General features: G+C 44.2%; 2 protein-coding genes across 3 annotated transcripts; both read right to left on the bottom strand.

The window, feature by feature from the left end:
• Positions 1 to 308: 308 nt before the first annotated feature.
• Positions 309 to 13213, bottom strand: LOC124307917 (acetylcholine receptor subunit beta-like 2). 2 transcript variants are annotated; one of them, XM_046770101.1, is made up of 12 exons: positions 13056 to 13213; positions 12584 to 12741; positions 12434 to 12478; positions 12114 to 12223; positions 11723 to 11903; positions 11467 to 11623; positions 10263 to 10390; positions 10001 to 10176; positions 5853 to 6005; positions 3567 to 3691; positions 1212 to 1324; positions 309 to 601 (listed from the first exon to the last, which is right to left on the bottom strand). In XM_046770101.1, exons 1-12 carry the CDS (start codon positions 13105 to 13107, stop codon positions 389 to 391), a joined length of 1611 nt encoding a protein of 536 aa, XP_046626057.1. In that variant the 5' UTR covers positions 13108 to 13213; the 3' UTR covers positions 309 to 388. The 2 variants fall into 2 exon arrangements, with proteins under 2 accessions (XP_046626057.1, XP_046626058.1); XM_046770102.1 differs by lacking the exon at positions 3567 to 3691 and having other exon boundaries at positions 465 to 601.
• Positions 13214 to 13761: 548 nt separating this feature from the next.
• Positions 13762 to 17281, bottom strand: LOC124307920 (uncharacterized). The gene is made up of 3 exons (XM_046770105.1): positions 17024 to 17281; positions 14801 to 15037; positions 13762 to 13963 (listed from the first exon to the last, which is right to left on the bottom strand). The coding sequence occupies exons 1-3, from the start codon at positions 17106 to 17108 to the stop codon at positions 13857 to 13859; spliced, it is 429 nt and encodes a 142-aa protein (XP_046626061.1). The 5' UTR covers positions 17109 to 17281; the 3' UTR covers positions 13762 to 13856.
• Positions 17282 to 17379: the final 98 nt, after the last annotated feature.

Genomic DNA, 17379 nt, shown 5'->3' with positions numbered 1-17379 from the left:
AAATACCTCGAGTTTCCGATCTTTAACTTGTTCTCTGTTTATACCTCTTAAACTTTGTTAAATGTGCTTATATACATGTCCTAACACGCAGGTTGAAATTCGTTCATCGAAAGTATTCGATAATCAATAATAAGATTAAGCGTGATTGAAAAACTAATCGGTTTTCAGTGGAATTAAATCTACAGATAATCGAATGATTGATGAGTCAATTAAAAAATTACACCGAAATTCGTTTAGTATAATATCATAAACGCGTTTGGAGTTTGAGTGAGAAGGAAAAGAATCCGAGAAATTAGTTTTTTTCTTAATTTTTTTTTATTGGCATCGATTTCGTTGCAGTTCTTAAGAATACAGTGATATTCGTTGATTACATTACGGGTAAAATTAATTATTCGTCAGGCAAGAAGACTTCGGGCGGAAGTACGAAATTCCCTTTACGCAGTGGAATCCCGGAAAGTAATTGGTCGACTGGTTTCCGCGTATCGTAGAGGCTGGGCGCCTGGAAAATTATACCCATGGTCCCGCCGATACAGGCCAGAGTAAAAACCCAGAGGAAGAATCTGTCCAAAACCATAGCAACAAACTTCCAGTCCTCGATCACCTAAAATCATAAATTTTCATTCCGTGACACTATAAATATGAAACTTATCAGGGTTTCGTTTTCGAATTCAAACGGTTGCAAAAAGTAATTCAAATATTCTTAATTTATTATCAGTGTCTTTACTGAAAATTGGGCAGTTTTTTCAACGAAAGGGAAAAAAGAGGGTACCTACAATTTGTTTTGCAAAATCGCGATCAGTTTCGTTGAATCGGTAATCGATCCTGAAAGCGGGGAACTGCGTGTTACACGGGACTCAACAGTCAGTACATAAACGACGTTACGTACGGAGGAAATGAGATGTTGGCTAAAGTGATAGCCTAGCTATTAGGTTTAACACGATTTAATAACCTGGCGAGTAAACAGCGCAAGAGAAAAGTTCCGAATGTAACTGACAGGCAATTTATAATGAGGGTTAGAAGCCGAAAACTTGAACGACCCTGCGAACGCGTCGTTGAACATTTTAATAATTAATGTCGACCCCCTCCTCAGCATTGGCCAACACCCCAAAGTTTGAACGGGAATTTTTTTCATCCCCATTTGACCACACGGTAGAATTCAGTTTTTTGTCAGTCGGGCGCGAACGCGAAATACCTTCGAATTGCGTGCTCACCTCGTTGTCCTTGTCAGCGTCCTTTATGTGCTGCGCGATGAATCGGACTCCCTGGAGGGCGGATATGACGTCGGGAGATAAGTGCCGCGGCATCGTGTTCTCGCTGTCGGTTACTGGAAATAAAAACACACGACGCCTGATCGATGATTCGAAGAAATTGAAAGCCTTGGTAAAATCCGCCATGCGGAAATCACTCGAAGATCATCTGACCCGACGCTGAATCTTCGACTCCTCGACGGAATTTCCGGCTCGAACGTTTGAGCTCTCTCCTGGGATCGCACGCCTCGATTCTATCCGATTGGCTTTTTCGGGGCTATTTAAATTTGTCGAACAAGTATTGGCACTCATCCGAACCCTCGACTCGCACTCCTGGTCCTCTTCACTCCAGGGGGTGCTAAGACAAGGGCGGGCAACTTTTTCTTCCATTCATTAGATCGAGGCCCCCGCCGATTTCGAGAGGTTTCGCACCCTCAACCCCTTTTCCCGTCTCCCTCCAGGAACACACCACCATCGCAGAGGCTATATTAGGCCTCCCTCCGAACATGAAAGGAGCAGCGGGGGCTGATAAAATATTGAAATAACGTTCCCTTTAACCGGCGGTATCTTTATTAGCTACACAGTCTTATCCCGGCCTCCATATATTTCATTTCCGTGCTAATGCAGCTCGTGCGGTTATTTATTCAAAACACATCGCAGAGCTATTCGAATTCCGGTATCTTTCCAGGTCCGTACGTATACCACGTTTGTGAGGATGAGACTTTATCCGCGGTTATTTCGACTATCGGAATACCGTTGAGTGTTTTTTATCACGGTATAAAATTGACGTAAACCGACCTATGCAGATGTTCGAATAAACAGGATCTTGGTACCCAGATACGGAGGGTTTGCCGGAAATAGGGTTCGGCTCCTACCTCGAGTCTGGCCTAACGGTGTCGGGATAGTGACCCCCGTCCGTTTCCTATCATCCACTTTGTCGCAGGACTATCATATACGTCACTACTCGAGATCTTTTACGACCGATGTCGAGGTGACCAGGTTCAACACCCACGGGATACGAGCGCGGCGCGGGTGGATTTTTAAGAGGGAGGTTTTAACGCCTGAGAGTTTCTTTCTTTTATCCCGACACTTTTTTCTTCCCGCTGCCTTTGCTTCTACTTCTTCTTATTCTTCTTTTTCCGCCGGTACGCCTTCGACCCTCGTTCAAGGGGCGACGACGTCGACGCTTCGCTAATATACGTCAGAAAAATATCGTCCCCGAGAGATCTGGAGACAATCGCTTACATACCTGCGCTGTTTTAAAACCATCTCCCTCTATCCCTCCCTTCGTGAAACTTGGACGTGAAAAAGGCACCTCAAATATGCTACGCGGCTACGGTATTTTCCATTTTAATTCCGCTTGAAGGTTCCTTGGGAAAAAAACTTGACGGACTCTTTCGCAGTACCGTTACGCATTTTCGAATCACGTCTCAATAAATTCGAACCAAAGTTGCGTTGCGAGCCAGTCTCCTAATCCGACCGTCAGTTTTCATCCTTTACCAATATCGCGGCAGAATAAAATATAATACTAACAATCGTAATGTCTGTTAAAACAGCATCAGACGTAACTCTTACCCAATCCATTTTTCATTGCTCAATCGTACTAAATTTGCTCTCGATGAAACGTATGACTCACGATCGTTTGACCCGCGAGAATAGTTTTAACGGTCCGTGAAAATTTGACGGTTCGCATTAGCTGCACCGTCAATTGAAGTGGTCGACAACCACAGTCGAGCGGATAAACGAACGCGGTACTGCTGCTGCAGTTGATACATAAACCGCGTATGCACCCAAAGCCGCGATGAAATTCAGTTTTTCAATCACGATGATCGGCGCATGAAACGGCGCGAACGAATAGAGGGATGGTTTTTTACGACGAGTCGCGCGTAGCTCAGCCCCGAGTGACAGGGCCGTGTCGACGAGGAGGCGGAAATGGGGGTGAATTAAAGGACCAGGAAATCAGGGGGCGGATTGAAAGCGGGCGGCTCGTACACGCGGTGCTAATTCAATTCGCATTCATTGTTTTGCCCGCTGCAAGTACACAGACACCGCCTCATTGTGCGAATTAAAGTCAATGTTATTCCGACCCCCCGTAGAAAATACGATTACGCTACTCGGTATTTGCCTACCTTTTCACCGAGTGTATAGATACCCTATACACCATGTATGTTCGTGCATTATGAATGTACGTCAAGAGCTTAGGGTGATAAACAATTGCGAGGAACGAGTGCAAGCTGGAGCTGGAAAAAAATTGGCACAACGCGATAACTTGCGCTGCGAAATTAGAGGCTCAGGTGAGATGAAAACCGCCCCTCTTACCGGAAGCGTGAGGAACGTGTCGACCCTCCTCGTCGAGGGCGTTCTTGTAGGCTGCGGCCACGCTCTCGAAACCCTCGGGACTACCCTTCAGCTCCGACGGGTAGTCGCTGATGCTATCGCGGAAGCTGTAAGCAAACAATACACGGAAGTTGGAAAATGATACAAAGTTTTGCGGGTGTATAGGTGGTAGCCGGGTAGCCGCTGCACCCGGGAAACCGATGCCGAGGCTGCACCGGCGGCCAATTTGCCAGCATTACTTCGGATGATAAATCGTGTTTGGTGAAGACCAACAAACCGGGCCTTCCCTGCCTCCTCTTTCTCTACAGCTGGCGAAAACTTTACTCGCCGCCCGATCTTCCCCGGGATCAAACTGATGTTACGGTTTTTCACCCACCGAACATTGATCTCAGGGCTGAGCCAGCCAGCTTCTTTTTTCCCGGTTCATTTAACACCTTCAGCTTCTTCACCTACCCCAAAACAGATAGCCGTGCCCACATAACTCAAACTGAGTTGACGGATGGACTGACGCTTGAACCCGGTGAGGTCGAAGAAAATCCTATCGCAGGTGAGGGTGAAAAAAATGAAAAAATTTATAGGTAGCCGTACAAATTTTTCTTATCAGTCAAAATACAGTACTGGGTAAAAATACTATCAATCATATTTTACAACGTGTCCACTAATAGTTTGAATCCGTTCAAAACTACTTTTTGTGTCGATTTTTTAGAAAGGAGATAAAAATGGGTTCCCATATTTTTCGTATTATTTTCATCTCATATCAAAAGAGTACAGATCGATTCACACGAATGCATGAAAACTAGAAGCTTCGATATCTCTGGTAACTCTCCCGTACCAAGCCACGTTTCTTTATATTTTATCCCAATTTAGTTTTTCACGTGTCTAATTGTGCTTTTCTAACATAATATTAATCATAAGCTATTTCTGAATTTGTACAGAGCTAGGCTAACGTAAGTTTTACGCCGCGACTAGCCTCTTGGGTTTGCCGTTTGTCATTCTAGACATTAGCCAGATCGACTCTTGAGGTCCTTCGAGAGTTCGACTGGCGATGCAGGACTCGTGGGAACGTGATTGTAATGATAAAATAATTCTCAGTCACCCCCTGCAAGGAGGGGTTAACCAATTTCCACCAATCACAGGCTTTACCGCCCCCGCACGAGTCCTCTGTAAAAAAATGCGATGGTTTCAAAGAAAGAAACAGTATCGAGAAGGTCGTCAAGGCGACATCACCTACGCAATCTATCAGAAATACAAAACGATAGAAAATAACTTCCCCTTTATAAAGCCATAAAAATACATCAAAATATCCTTGCAAACATCATCTTTCAAATTTATTAAACTACCTGTCTGGTAACGGTGTTGGTGGTTGGGAAAGGGGAATTTCTTATCAAAACTATCCGCCCCGAACAGTACCCGATACATTTGTAAAATCCCCGCAACTGTATTATACCCCTAATTAATTAGGTCAAGGATGGCGTCGCCAGTCGTGAGGAAACGAGTAAATTCTTTTCCCCGCCGTTCAGCGGAGCGTTGGAAATCGATGCCTCCGGTAAACTCAACCGAAGGAAGAAGACGGTGTGGCCAACGGATCACCGGGGAACTATTATCTAGGAAAGTAACTCTTGGGACTCACTTTTCGGACTTGAAGAGCGATCGGGAGCCTCCCGCGTTAGGTGGAAAAACGGCGAATGAAGAAAATCTATTGGGCCAATCAACCGCTCTCCCTCTTTTTCTACGAATGATTCCAGCTGGTTTTGCACCACGAGGGACAGGGATTGCCCTCCGAGCCGCGTAATCGTTTCAGCACGAAAAACTTTCTGTCATCTATGTTTTTGAAAATACCGACCGAAACGTCTTATACTTGATCTATGAGGATTGATACAGTTGACGCAAGAGTAGAATAGTAAGACTGCGTGGCAAAACCCAAATAAATCAGTTCAAACTGCGGACTACCCAAGCGACCAGGACTCGAGATATCCGATGAAACCCTTTCCAAGATTGAGAAGATGGGATGGAAAACCGAGTGTCAAGATGCACGATGCGAGAGTGATTTAAACGATAAGCGCTCCTCTTTCCGCCTTGATTAATTTCCTGCACTTAATTCCGGCTTGAGCGTGCTAGACTTCCCGCCTCAAAGATTTTTCACAAAGCTGTAGACCGTTATCCGAAAAATTAACGGATTATCACCGAGATCCTGAGGGTCGAGGGTATCGCGAGGTTTTCAACTTTCTGTTTCCTTTTTTTTTGTTTTCCTCTTTTTCTCAGACCCACCTGCAGTCAATTTCGTTGGTGTATCCGTTGTCGATGTAGGTGTCGTCGTACTCCGGGGTGGAATAGGGGGTCCGACGCATCATGAGGACGCGGGGCATCCAGTTGAGAAAAACTCGCTGAACCCAGGGCGACATGTTGTGGGTCGACGGTGACCTGCGCATCAGAGAAATATCCGGTTATCCCTGCCCGCAAAATAACCAGAGTGTGTGAGAGAGAGAGAGAACAAATATCAGCAATACCCGTGGTTATATAATATCCGTCGGTTCATAATATCCAGCAAACTTTGAATATTATTCGCCTCACAAAGGCGAGCCTCGTATCTACGATTGATAAGCTTAACCCGGATCAAGGATATAGTTGAACGACACTGAATGGGAGAAAAGTTTTTTTTTATTTATGAAACTAGTTCGACTATGCTGAAAAATTCTGTGCAAACGGGACGTTACCTTGCAGAACCATAGATCCATTATATTGTATTTAGTTTGCAAAACTCAAGCTCAACTTTTTCTGCATCGAAAATAATTCTCCTATCTCTGTCTCTCTTATTTTTTTTTTTTTAACAGGAATTTTCTTCCCGTTTGAATATAAAGAGATTACACAGATGTGATTCATATATTATATGTATATATATATATATATATATATATATATATATATATATATATATATATATATATATCTTTAGGTTCACAGGTACCTATAATACGCGATGGGAACGGTGAACGGCGGAAAAACTTTCTTTATTTCCTACCGCGAATCGCGGTATCAGGTGATTTCGGCTCCACATCGGTGGGGAAAAGGGAGGTGTGTCGCGAGTAAGAAACGGTCGACCTCATTGACCCGGAGTCTGAACCGAGAAATATCTTCTGGGTCAATGCGGCAAAACTCTGTAACTCGACGCGTTTGGCCCTTGTGGGCGAAAACTGGCGCCAGGTCAAGCTCGAAACTAACCGTCCGCGAATTTACAACTCCATAAAGAATCGCCTCCCTCGTCTCCTCAGTTCCCTTCCTTCCCCTCCGGGAAGAGCAGCTTTCGTAGAATTCCGGGATTCGCAATCCTGGCGTGTCACACGGGACCACTTTCCGGTCTCCGCCATCTTATTTCCGTCACACGTTACCTCAATATCCCGTCATCTGATTCGGGGCGATATTCAACACCGAATATAGCTATGCGGCGTTGGCTAATCTGGCGGAACAGATCAACCCCCAGAATCACCCCCTATTATAACGTCGAATTTCCTCCGCGCACGGATCGAAGCAATTTACGCAAAATTGCACCTGTATGAGTTAATACATAATACATACTCCTATTTTTATCTCGAGGGGATATTAAAATTCAATTCGAAACAATACCCGTAAAAATTATATTCGCATATAATCCCCTAGCAGGTTGAAACGTTCGAATTTTTTATAACTCTGGAATATAATTGCTGGAAAAAAATCAGGTCGCGAAACTCGCTACATCGCGTGTCTATGTATACGGGATACTTCCGAGTAAACGCAGCAGTACGTTGCATTGCCTACCACTGAAGGGCGCAAATACCGTTAAAATGGACCTGCCTAGTTATCGGTACGTAACGCGGTTAAAGCATAGACTTATAGAGATAAACCGCCGTTATTAAAAAGAGAGAGGACAGCTGAACCTCTCCGTTGCACGATCGAAACAGTGGGGAGCAAGCGCCAGGCGGGGAAAGCAGTAAGGCAAGCGACGAGGTATACTTGGATGAGTTTACATCGAGACCAGCAATGACAAAAAGTCACTTTAACGGTGTGAAATTTTCCTCTACAGGAAACATCCTGTATAGTCAAAGGAAAAGTGCGCTCTCGTATATTCTCGAATTTGCCGGTTGATTCAAAGCCGAAATCCGGTCCCAGTGCGGTTGAATCGTTAGTGGAGCGTCTTAAGCTTCGGAATCTACTTCATCGCGTCCCCCTCGAGCGGCGCACTACCCATCGGATAATAAATTACAGGCAGTATAACGTGTGCTGAGTGACCCCATGGGACTCGTAAGAACAACCGGGATCCCAGCTGGTTTCTCAGCTATGCCGATTCGGAGATTCGCCTGCAACGTCACGGACTCTTTACAATTACGTGGCTGAGGGGAGAGCTGATCTTGCTCCCCGGAATCTTATAGATTCCGCGATTCCACGCCCAATCTTACGCTGCACTTTGCGGTGCCGTGATTTACGAACCGCGGACGAAGGGGCGTAAAGGTCTCGACCGTTTCGTGACTCGATCCGAAGTCACGGACCTACGAGCTGATACGCGATGCTTTCACGAGCTGGGCTCGAATTACTGTCAGCGTACTCGCTGCTGTAAATTTTACAACTTTGTTACAGGCACTAACTGTGACCGAACGAGTTTTCTCCCCTGGAGTGGATAGGATGGTCGCCAAAGCTGCTAGTTGATTTCTAATTCACCGCTTTGTTGCGTGTCGGTAACAACCCTCGTCATGATACCGCCAATTTTCAAGTCCCGACAACTCTATCTGCGATATACATATCAGTATGTAGGTACACGCTCACCCACCCCATCTGTATCTTACATTCAAGCGAGAAACAGTGTTAGTGCGATGCTTCCGGTTCGTAAACTTCGGTACCAAAAGATAGGGTTATACTTCGTTACGGTTTTCGAGGTGCCTCGGCCGCGCGGTACTTTACTGTGATGAAAATTTACGAGCAGCTGAGATGCCTCCGTGGCGAGCCTTTGTGGCTCACCCAAAATGGACCTGATGGTGAAACGGAGTTAACGTCGTGCCAATGAGGTTCACATCCGCAGCGATAAACCGCCTCGGTACTCCCGCATGCCAACCTAACGTATATGCATCGCGTAAGCGTGCGTGATGTATGTGGTACGATGTACGTGTACAGCGATTCAATTTCAACTATAACCGTGCTGGAGACAGATATCGTACCGTCTTTGATGTAAAGCCTTGACTGCGAGTGAAACGTACCGTTCAGACCAGAAAACGATGCACTGTACCTGGAAATTCGTCCGACATGCCTCGGACAATTCTGTAGCTCCGTACATTTTGATGTCTCTGACATTCGATGAAGGGGTGAACTTTACGTTATAACCTTGAGGTGGTTAGTTGCGTTTGATGGGTGTGAAAAATAATTATGCTTTCGACCCCGAGACACATCGGTGAAATCTCACGGAATGCTGAAACAGGGCTGACCGGCCAACGTTGCCCGTGATTAACAAAAGGGTGGCTAACCCCGTTCCGCCCCCAGTGCCGTTATCCTAACAACTATAACACCCCTCCGTTGGGCAGCGGCACTTATACCCGGACACCGGGAAAGGCTGGTTAACCACCCTCGGTTCTAACGGGAACCTACGTCATCTGCAAGCAACCCCTTTTCATCTCGTACAGTTGTGATTTACAGGACTATCGATGGGTATAACACCAAAATGCCCTGCCTATATCGCACCGTATCAGCATTTTTAGGCTTATCCTCTTATCCGCACGCCCAGAAAATATTCTTTCGCAATATTTCGTTCGGGTTCGGTTAGTAGCTGTATAAGCAGGGGATCCGAAGACCCACGAATATAAAATTGCAACCCACCCATGACTCAGAGGAAATCATAAGCTGCTCACGAATCGTGACGAATTACACTTGGAAATAGTTTGAAAATTTTTCAATATCTTTGACTCTTCCATTTTTTTTTTCCGTTGGTACGTATATCGCGCAGTTAAATCATTTTCATGGATAATATTTAGAAGCAATAACAGTTAAGCGGACCATAAGTCAAACACTACAAAGGGCGCCCGTCTCGCGATAAAAAGTCTTAAAATCCATTGTGAAAGCACTATAACGTGAAAGCTCCAGCCAGACGTTCATTCTCCGATTCGGTTATACTCCGAACGGCTCTCCGTTACCTCTTCATTCATCATCCTTCACCGTGGTCGATGTCTAGACCTTTCTCGTTGCGGCAACTGTACGAAGTTTCAACGGTACGTGTATAAATCCACGTGGTCATTTTCTATTTTAAATTCTTCAAAGACTTCGATTTCCATTCATATCCAGTTTAATTTTATGTTATTCAATAATCTTTTACACGCGCATCCCCTTTCACGAGCAAAGTCGAGTGAGGACAAGTTGACGCGGTGTAAAAATAATTATTTCCAATCACGTCGTGAACTTACCTAAAGTGAACGTTGAGGACGCAGACGGTGACCCAGATTGACAATGTGACGAGTATCATGGTGAAGAGCAAGTACTTCCCGAGCAAGGGTACGGCCAGTGATGTCGGTGGTATGATTTCGGCGAGAAGTAGAAAGAACACCGTCAGTGATAGAAGGATCGAGGCGCAGAGGGCGACCTGTGCATACGAAAGTCTTTTCAAATTTAACACGTTCACGGAGTACAAGGATCGCTTTCTTTCAAACTGTTATTGGCCACACGTGCCTTTTCCCCGGAGTCACTTGGCAGGTAGAATACGAGAACGGTCAGGAACGTGATCCCCACGCACGGAATTATCAGATTTACAGTATAGAAAAGGGTTTTCCTCCTCATGGTGATGTTGAAGGTGATATCTGAAACACAAGCAGTTAACAAATCGATCGTTGCCCGTAATCGAGGGCCGAACCATTTTCGCACAAACATTCCAAACAAGCCGACGAACCTCAGTTCCACATGCAGATACTGTATTTCCACTCCGAAAGCTCTGTTTCCAATTCTCACCATCATATTTTCACCACTTCGTTGGAATAAATTCTAATATAGCACAATAACGATAACGACCCACTAAACTGCCCCCGAAATCGTTTCAGCACTGCGGGGACGACGCAGGATACATTACTCACGCTTATAAGCGGCTAATGTGATGACATTAGTTAGCCCATAATGACATTATTGTTATCAGAAATCAGGGAGGCAAAGACCAGCGTTGCATTTTATCTGCCAGCTTATTGTTGGCCAAGAGAGATTGATCGAAGTTAAATAGACTCGGACGATTTACCGTAGGCCAGACCTCATCGCCGGACGGTCGGGTCACTTGGCCCTGAGGTCTCAGAGCTTTGGCAAATCAATCGCTGTATTCACTTGAGATACATTGATCAAATAGCCAGCGGTCGAGCCTCCGAACAAATAGTAGCTTGATCATCGGCAACTCAAACATTCAACGCACAGTTAAACCAGCCGAAGTCAGAAACAGTTTACTAAAGATCTAGTCCGGGATCGAATGATCGAATGAATGAAAAGGTACGCGTTCTTTTAATTTGCATGAACAAATTTTCGAAACATACTTGAATTACAATACGTTCAGAATCAAAATCCTGTATAATCACGACCTTACAGTTCCCTTCTTTTATCGTTTTGGATAACTAAAGAGGAAGGTATGTTGACCATTCTTGGATGCAAAAGAGACTCGTGGGTTAAGTTTCGCATGTGATCTGCAGACTTGTGATCCGTTTCGGTCGGTACGCCCGCTTTAATTTTCTGCAATTGCTTTTATAGTACAGCAATACTCTGCACGTGGAGCTTGAGGACTCATTTTGACTTCTTCCATGGGTTTCGGACATCGTCAAAAGAGACCAGACTTCACTACGGCCGGTATTACCGACCTGTAGGTCACTCTCGCAAGGAAATACGGATGGAATAGAATACCCACCAGAGTAGGGCTCGGTACAACAAGGGTAATACTCTTCGTTGCGAGCTGCCGGTACCTCGAGAATGTCCCATTCAACCGAAAGGTAAAACTCGGATAGGTCGATACCAACGTGCACCAAGTTGCTGCCAGAAATTTGTTCCATGTGCTTCAAATCCACCTGAAAGAAACAAAAATACAACAATGGGATGTTACTTTTTCGTGGATGAAACGTGGAATGAAACCGTAGACGCCTTTGATCGATCAATCATTCTCTCACCTGCACACCGTTGTAGGTCCATGAACCGAATTTCATGATGCATGACTGTTCGTCAAAGGGAAAATACTCAACGTTTATCTCGCAGGAAGACTTATATATGGCTGGTGGCTTCCAAAATACTTCACCGGTGTACTTCAGGGTCGCCTTTGTCATCAACGTCACTTCATAATTTCCGTCTGCACTGAATTCAGAATGCAGAGCTTTAGAAATTTCTCCAGAAGCATAATCATCACGTATGTCAAGTTAACACCGACGGAATCTATAGTGCAGTCTTTACTGTTCGATAATTCATTTCACCACCAGGGTTAATCGCTATCGAATTTCAATAGCGTTTAATTGAAAGTGAGATAAATGGAGGAAAGGCAAGATTATACAGTTCGTAAGGACTTACTTGTTGTAAAGAACGATGTCAGGTAGCCAGATATTTTCTGAAGGTACGTAAAGCATTTCTACTCCACCGTATTCGTCCGGATCCCACCGCAGCTTGTAGTCGAACCATTTCTACACGACAGTGAAACAGTATCATGATAAAAATGGGTTACTAGATCAGTGGAACATCGTAGCGAAGAGTAATTCTTCGATTGAGTATTCAAACTCGAACTATTATTGCAAAGACTTTCATATCTGATCAGTACAAGAATTGTAGGACGATTGCAACGTCGCTGGAACTCTCTCTTATCCAGTCTTATTCCAAAACATTTTCCCGCTCACCTGTTCGACCCATACGTTGGTAGTCATCACTTGGTTCTTCAGATTCTGCAAAAAAAAAAAAGTAGTAAAAATATCACTGCGATGTCACGACTACTAATGACCGTAATTCCGGCTAGAGCATCAAATGAACAAAAGACAAAAAAAACTCACCATTTCTATAAGCTGTGACAACTTCAATCCCAGCCACACGGTGAGAGTTTCAGTGTTATTAATAACTGGCCGAATGAGTCGGTTGTAATTAGACAACAAGTCATCGTAGAGCCGTTTGGTATCAGGATTAGCTTCGAAAGTCTTCACCACGGATTTTCCTAAGAAGAAAAATTGATAATTCGTTTAACTGAGATCAGTATGATAAATGGAAGAAACTCACGTGGATAAAATGACAGTTGAAATTGAGAACAAAAATTGAAATGATTCAACCCAACCATGCAGAGCATCATACTTGATAAAACCAGTTGTCTATCAACGTCAAAACAGACGATTTAACAATCGATCGAAAAGTTTCGAATAGGTTTACTGATCAAAACAAAATCCAATTGCAATTGGTAACGTTAACCAAGATCGCGTTAAGTAATATATTCCGAGAAAATTCTCTCAGATTCTTCTTACGTGTCTTACTCACCGCTTGTTACGCTCAGGGAAAAGAGCAGCGCAAGAAGCAGACGTTCTTTCATCGTTGGCACCGAGGATACAAAATCACGAGAGCATTTCAACGTGCAGCCAAGATTCGGCGGCCATTAGGGGCGCAGCATCCCTCCGAGACGCAAGGTCGATAGCCGACGCTGGCGCCGCAAAACTTTCCGACTGATAACCTGACTCGCCTCTTTACGGCTTCACCTTGCAGCACATGCGCTGCCACTTTTCAACCCTTGCTTGAATTTCGAATTACCAATGTCGCACCCCTCGACTAAAAGCTGCAGCTCCCCTGCCGTTCAAGTTGCGCTCTTAAAACACCGCTGAACAAAGTCACTAGCAGGTGTCGACGAGAATGAGTTTCTGAAATATTCAACTTTTCACCCATGGAAAAAAGGTTCGTCTTCTTTAATATTATGGCCGACAGTTTTCAGCTCGCGAGTTGGGAGAGATCTCATCGAATAATTTCTCTCGAATACCAATTATTATACTTGTATTTGTATATTATGGTAATTTACAATATTCAGGTATCATCATTTTTCAATGCTGTTAAGTCAGCTCGAATCATTCGCCCCTTAGATCTAGTTAAAATACTTCGGAATGTTCAAATTTCTTAACGGTATTCTTGAGGTAGAGGGTCGTTTTTCCTGCGCAGCATATTTATTGCAAAACAATGAAAATGAAATCTACAGAGCTGCCTTCAAATAAATAATTTTTTTATTCCGGATATATACAGAGGAAATATAGGTGTCGTAATAATAATATCGCTTGCGGTACGATATCGGTAAGCTTATCGTGACATGCCAAAGCGTAGAGCGCGGTTCCTGGGCACAAGGAAACGCTCCTTCGTCAGGAGGGATAAAAGCTCAGCAGCGGTCATAGGAGGCCTGGAAATACCTGGAATTTTAACGAAACACGTCTATTAAATACTGCACATTTGTTTCTCATACGTGGGTTTTATTTGTGACTCTTTTTTGGGAAACAAAATCCCCATCAAGTTTCTTACGGTTAAAAATTAGCACGCGGTAACGAAGGTGACAAATTTCTTTTACACGTATACGTTTATTGCTAGTTTCCACCCACGCGGGATCGCTTTTACGCGTGAATAATTACGAGCGAACAACAATGACATATTCAATCTCGCATGGAGGCTCGAAGGTTGGATCAGCCGACCATTATAATTCTTCTTCCCCGTCTAAGCTTTATTGTCGGTTCCCTCTTTCGATGCCATTTTCGTCCCTCATTAAGTACTGTTACCGAATATGCGGCATCGAGGATAACCCTCGCGACGATTAATCATTTTATTAATTGGCTACGAAACTAGAGTCTGAAAATTAGGCAGCTGACGTTGTATGATACCTACGGTCACGTGTAATAACCTTACCGCTGCATGACTTTGTTCCATATTACATATCGCATTGTTATTTCTGTACCTCGGAAAATATGATACGATACATGGATATAACCGTTGTAACAAATGAGTACAATGTTTGTAACGCGGAGAGTAATTTTTTACGTGCTAATTTAATTTCACAAAAAATGACGCAATAATATTTAATCACACCGGAAATATGATCCCCTCTGTAATTGGGCCACTGCGAAAACTTTGTTCAATTTATCCTCTACCAGATTGTGAACACAAGCCCACACGTTAATCAATATTCATGTAACCTGTGCTGTGCGTATGCGTATCGATTTCTGCTGTCAACAGTAAGAACAACGTGTAATGCATACTTTGTTTGTTTTGATAAGGAAGCCTTCGCGGTACCGAAAATCCTGAACGGGTATCCGGAGGGCTGACTCCTCGGAATCGTGCCACCGGATGATAGGGCAAGTAACGTTTAGTCGAAGGCCTAGACGGAGGAGAACTCGGCCACACGCGAAGCATAAATCGGCCACTCGACGACTCCTGTAACCGTTTCACAATCACATCCTCCGTTGGAACTTCCCAAATGATTTGCGGCGGTGAGTCTGAAAATTCAGGGTAAATGTTTGAGGAGAAGCAGTTTGGAATTGATGAGCAATTAGATTTTCGCAATATCTCATGTCTTTAACAAAGTACAGATAAGTTATTTCTCACAAATATCAATATTGCGAAAGATATATTTCGCGCAATTTTTATCGAGTGGCGGTTTTGCAAGAATATTCTCGTAAAATCTTATACATCTCAACCGATCGATTTCGACCGTATTTTAGGAGAGTCCGTTTTATTTCAACTCTACAGTGACGACTCTGAGGGCGTGGAATGCCACCTGTTTGTGTTTGAAAAGTAAGGCGAACTGTGACGGTAAAACCGTACCGTCAAACACTCTCTCAAGACGCGCAAGGAATTCGTGAAAAGCTCCTAAAAATAAATCCTATAAGAATGTTATTGAAGATTCTTTGTGGGCGTCAGACTCTATTCAGTTCTTTGTACTATCGAGCCTGAAATTTCAAATTTGGCCAAAAGAGCGAATCAACACCTTTGGCACACCTCCGTTCCAGCCCAAAATATCGGTTGTAGATATCAAACCCACAACCTACATCACAAAGCACAGTTAAAATTCCCCGCAAATTATGATTGTCAAATTTCTCTACCAGCGTGAAATTTTATAGATATTTCACTTTCCCCTGGGTTCAACCCCGATTATTTGCCTCCGACGTTCTTTGCCTCTGTTTCCAGATGCAGGACTTCACAAATGAGATAAAGTTGGTAGCGGCACGGTCAGACCGAACAACAATGCGTTTCCCGAACACTATCTGTCACCCATTCAACACCTCACAGAACTGTCCATAGTGAAACTGGAGCGCATTTTATACGCGGCAAATCGTGTCCTCGCGGGGGTCAAGAAGAGCGATGTTGTCAGGACGGTTTAAATTATTACAGAGGATGAGAGAGCGAGGTTGTGGTTACACGCTAATGCAAGTCGAGATTATAAATAATCGACTAATTTACCCATCCTACACGATACGTAGCTACGTTGGCTCAAGAGTCAGTCAGCGACGCACTTACGGCGAACGGATAAATCTTAATAGATTGCGCGCACGGGACAAACTTACTTAGCTCGTATTACACGTTGTACTTTCATCCAAATATATCCAGTCACCGAATAAAGAGACGCGCGTGTTTGATTCGCTGGGAGTCTAAGATGCCGGAAAGTTTTTTCGAAACATCTCCCTTCTTCCCCTGTAGTTCTTTTCGCCGGACACTTAGCTTAAAAGCGTCGTCACGGCGTTATATCAACAGCAGGAGTTTCGATTGATATCGAAAAGTCAGCCTGTTTGTATTGCAATTAAAACAAGGGAAAGAAATTAATTAAAAGTTAATTTTAGACGCTAATATTTGTACCAGCTCTGATTTCTATTATCTTGGTTCGACGCTGAATGAAAAAAAAATCCTTCTCTCTTGCTCAGGCGGAAAATAACAGACGATTGTGTGGTTGCTAGTAAATATTGGTGACAAGAGATTTTGAAGTCAGCTTTGCCGAACAATATTTCGTCACGACATCGGGAAAAAATAAATAAATAAAAATGAAACCTTCGAAATAATGTGTAAAGTATTATACGTGAGAATTCACGCGGCACGAAATTCGACCGATTATAACTCAGTACCTAGCCACTCTTCGCCACGTCTACAACAACTCTATAAAACGATGATGGAAAAGCTCGAGTTACAGTCGTCATCTTACAATAATTTCTTCCGGCGAGACAATTGGAGCACGCAAACTGCGCGTCGTGATACAGAAACGCAGGAAATTTTGATTAGAGAATGCACCGTCGGCGCTGAGTCTATTTTCATCTTCATCGCCGATATTAATGGTTGAAATAGAACCGGAATGCAGAGTCGGCGCGTCTGAAATGGAACGAATTCGTTCTACCGCCAGTGAGAAAGTTGCAGGCGAATTTTCGTCGAAAAATTATACAGCGTTCACGAATCTAAGGAAAAGTTTGTCGAGCTATTCGATGAACAGGACTCACCGTAAGGTACGTAGTACGGTTGGACGAATTCAAAGACGTGGCAAAGGACGAGGACTCCGAGGACGGGTATCAGGGCGTTCCGCATCTTGAATCGGCCCGAAGATGCTCGAGGAATCGAAGAGGGAACTGCGTGCAGGCCGAGCAACTGGTGTACAGAGGTCGAATTGGGCGAGAGGAGAGATACGTTTTTGGTCCGCTGAGGACGAGGACCGGTAAACTTGTGATGCGATGATTCAGACCGCGGAGGCTGAGACCATCTCGCACGTATGCCCGAATTATATATCAGAGCGTGGAGTCTTGCAGACAAAAGCGAGCAGCGCGCGCCGCCGTCCGGAAAACTGCCCCGCTTTCGCAAT

This window comes from Neodiprion virginianus, chromosome 6, assembly GCF_021901495.1.
Source record: "Neodiprion virginianus isolate iyNeoVirg1 chromosome 6, iyNeoVirg1.1, whole genome shotgun sequence".
In the NCBI taxonomy this organism is placed as follows: domain Eukaryota; kingdom Metazoa; phylum Arthropoda; class Insecta; order Hymenoptera; family Diprionidae; genus Neodiprion; species Neodiprion virginianus.
Note: the sequence above shows the minus strand (reverse complement) of the source record. Positions and strands in the feature narration are given on the sequence as shown.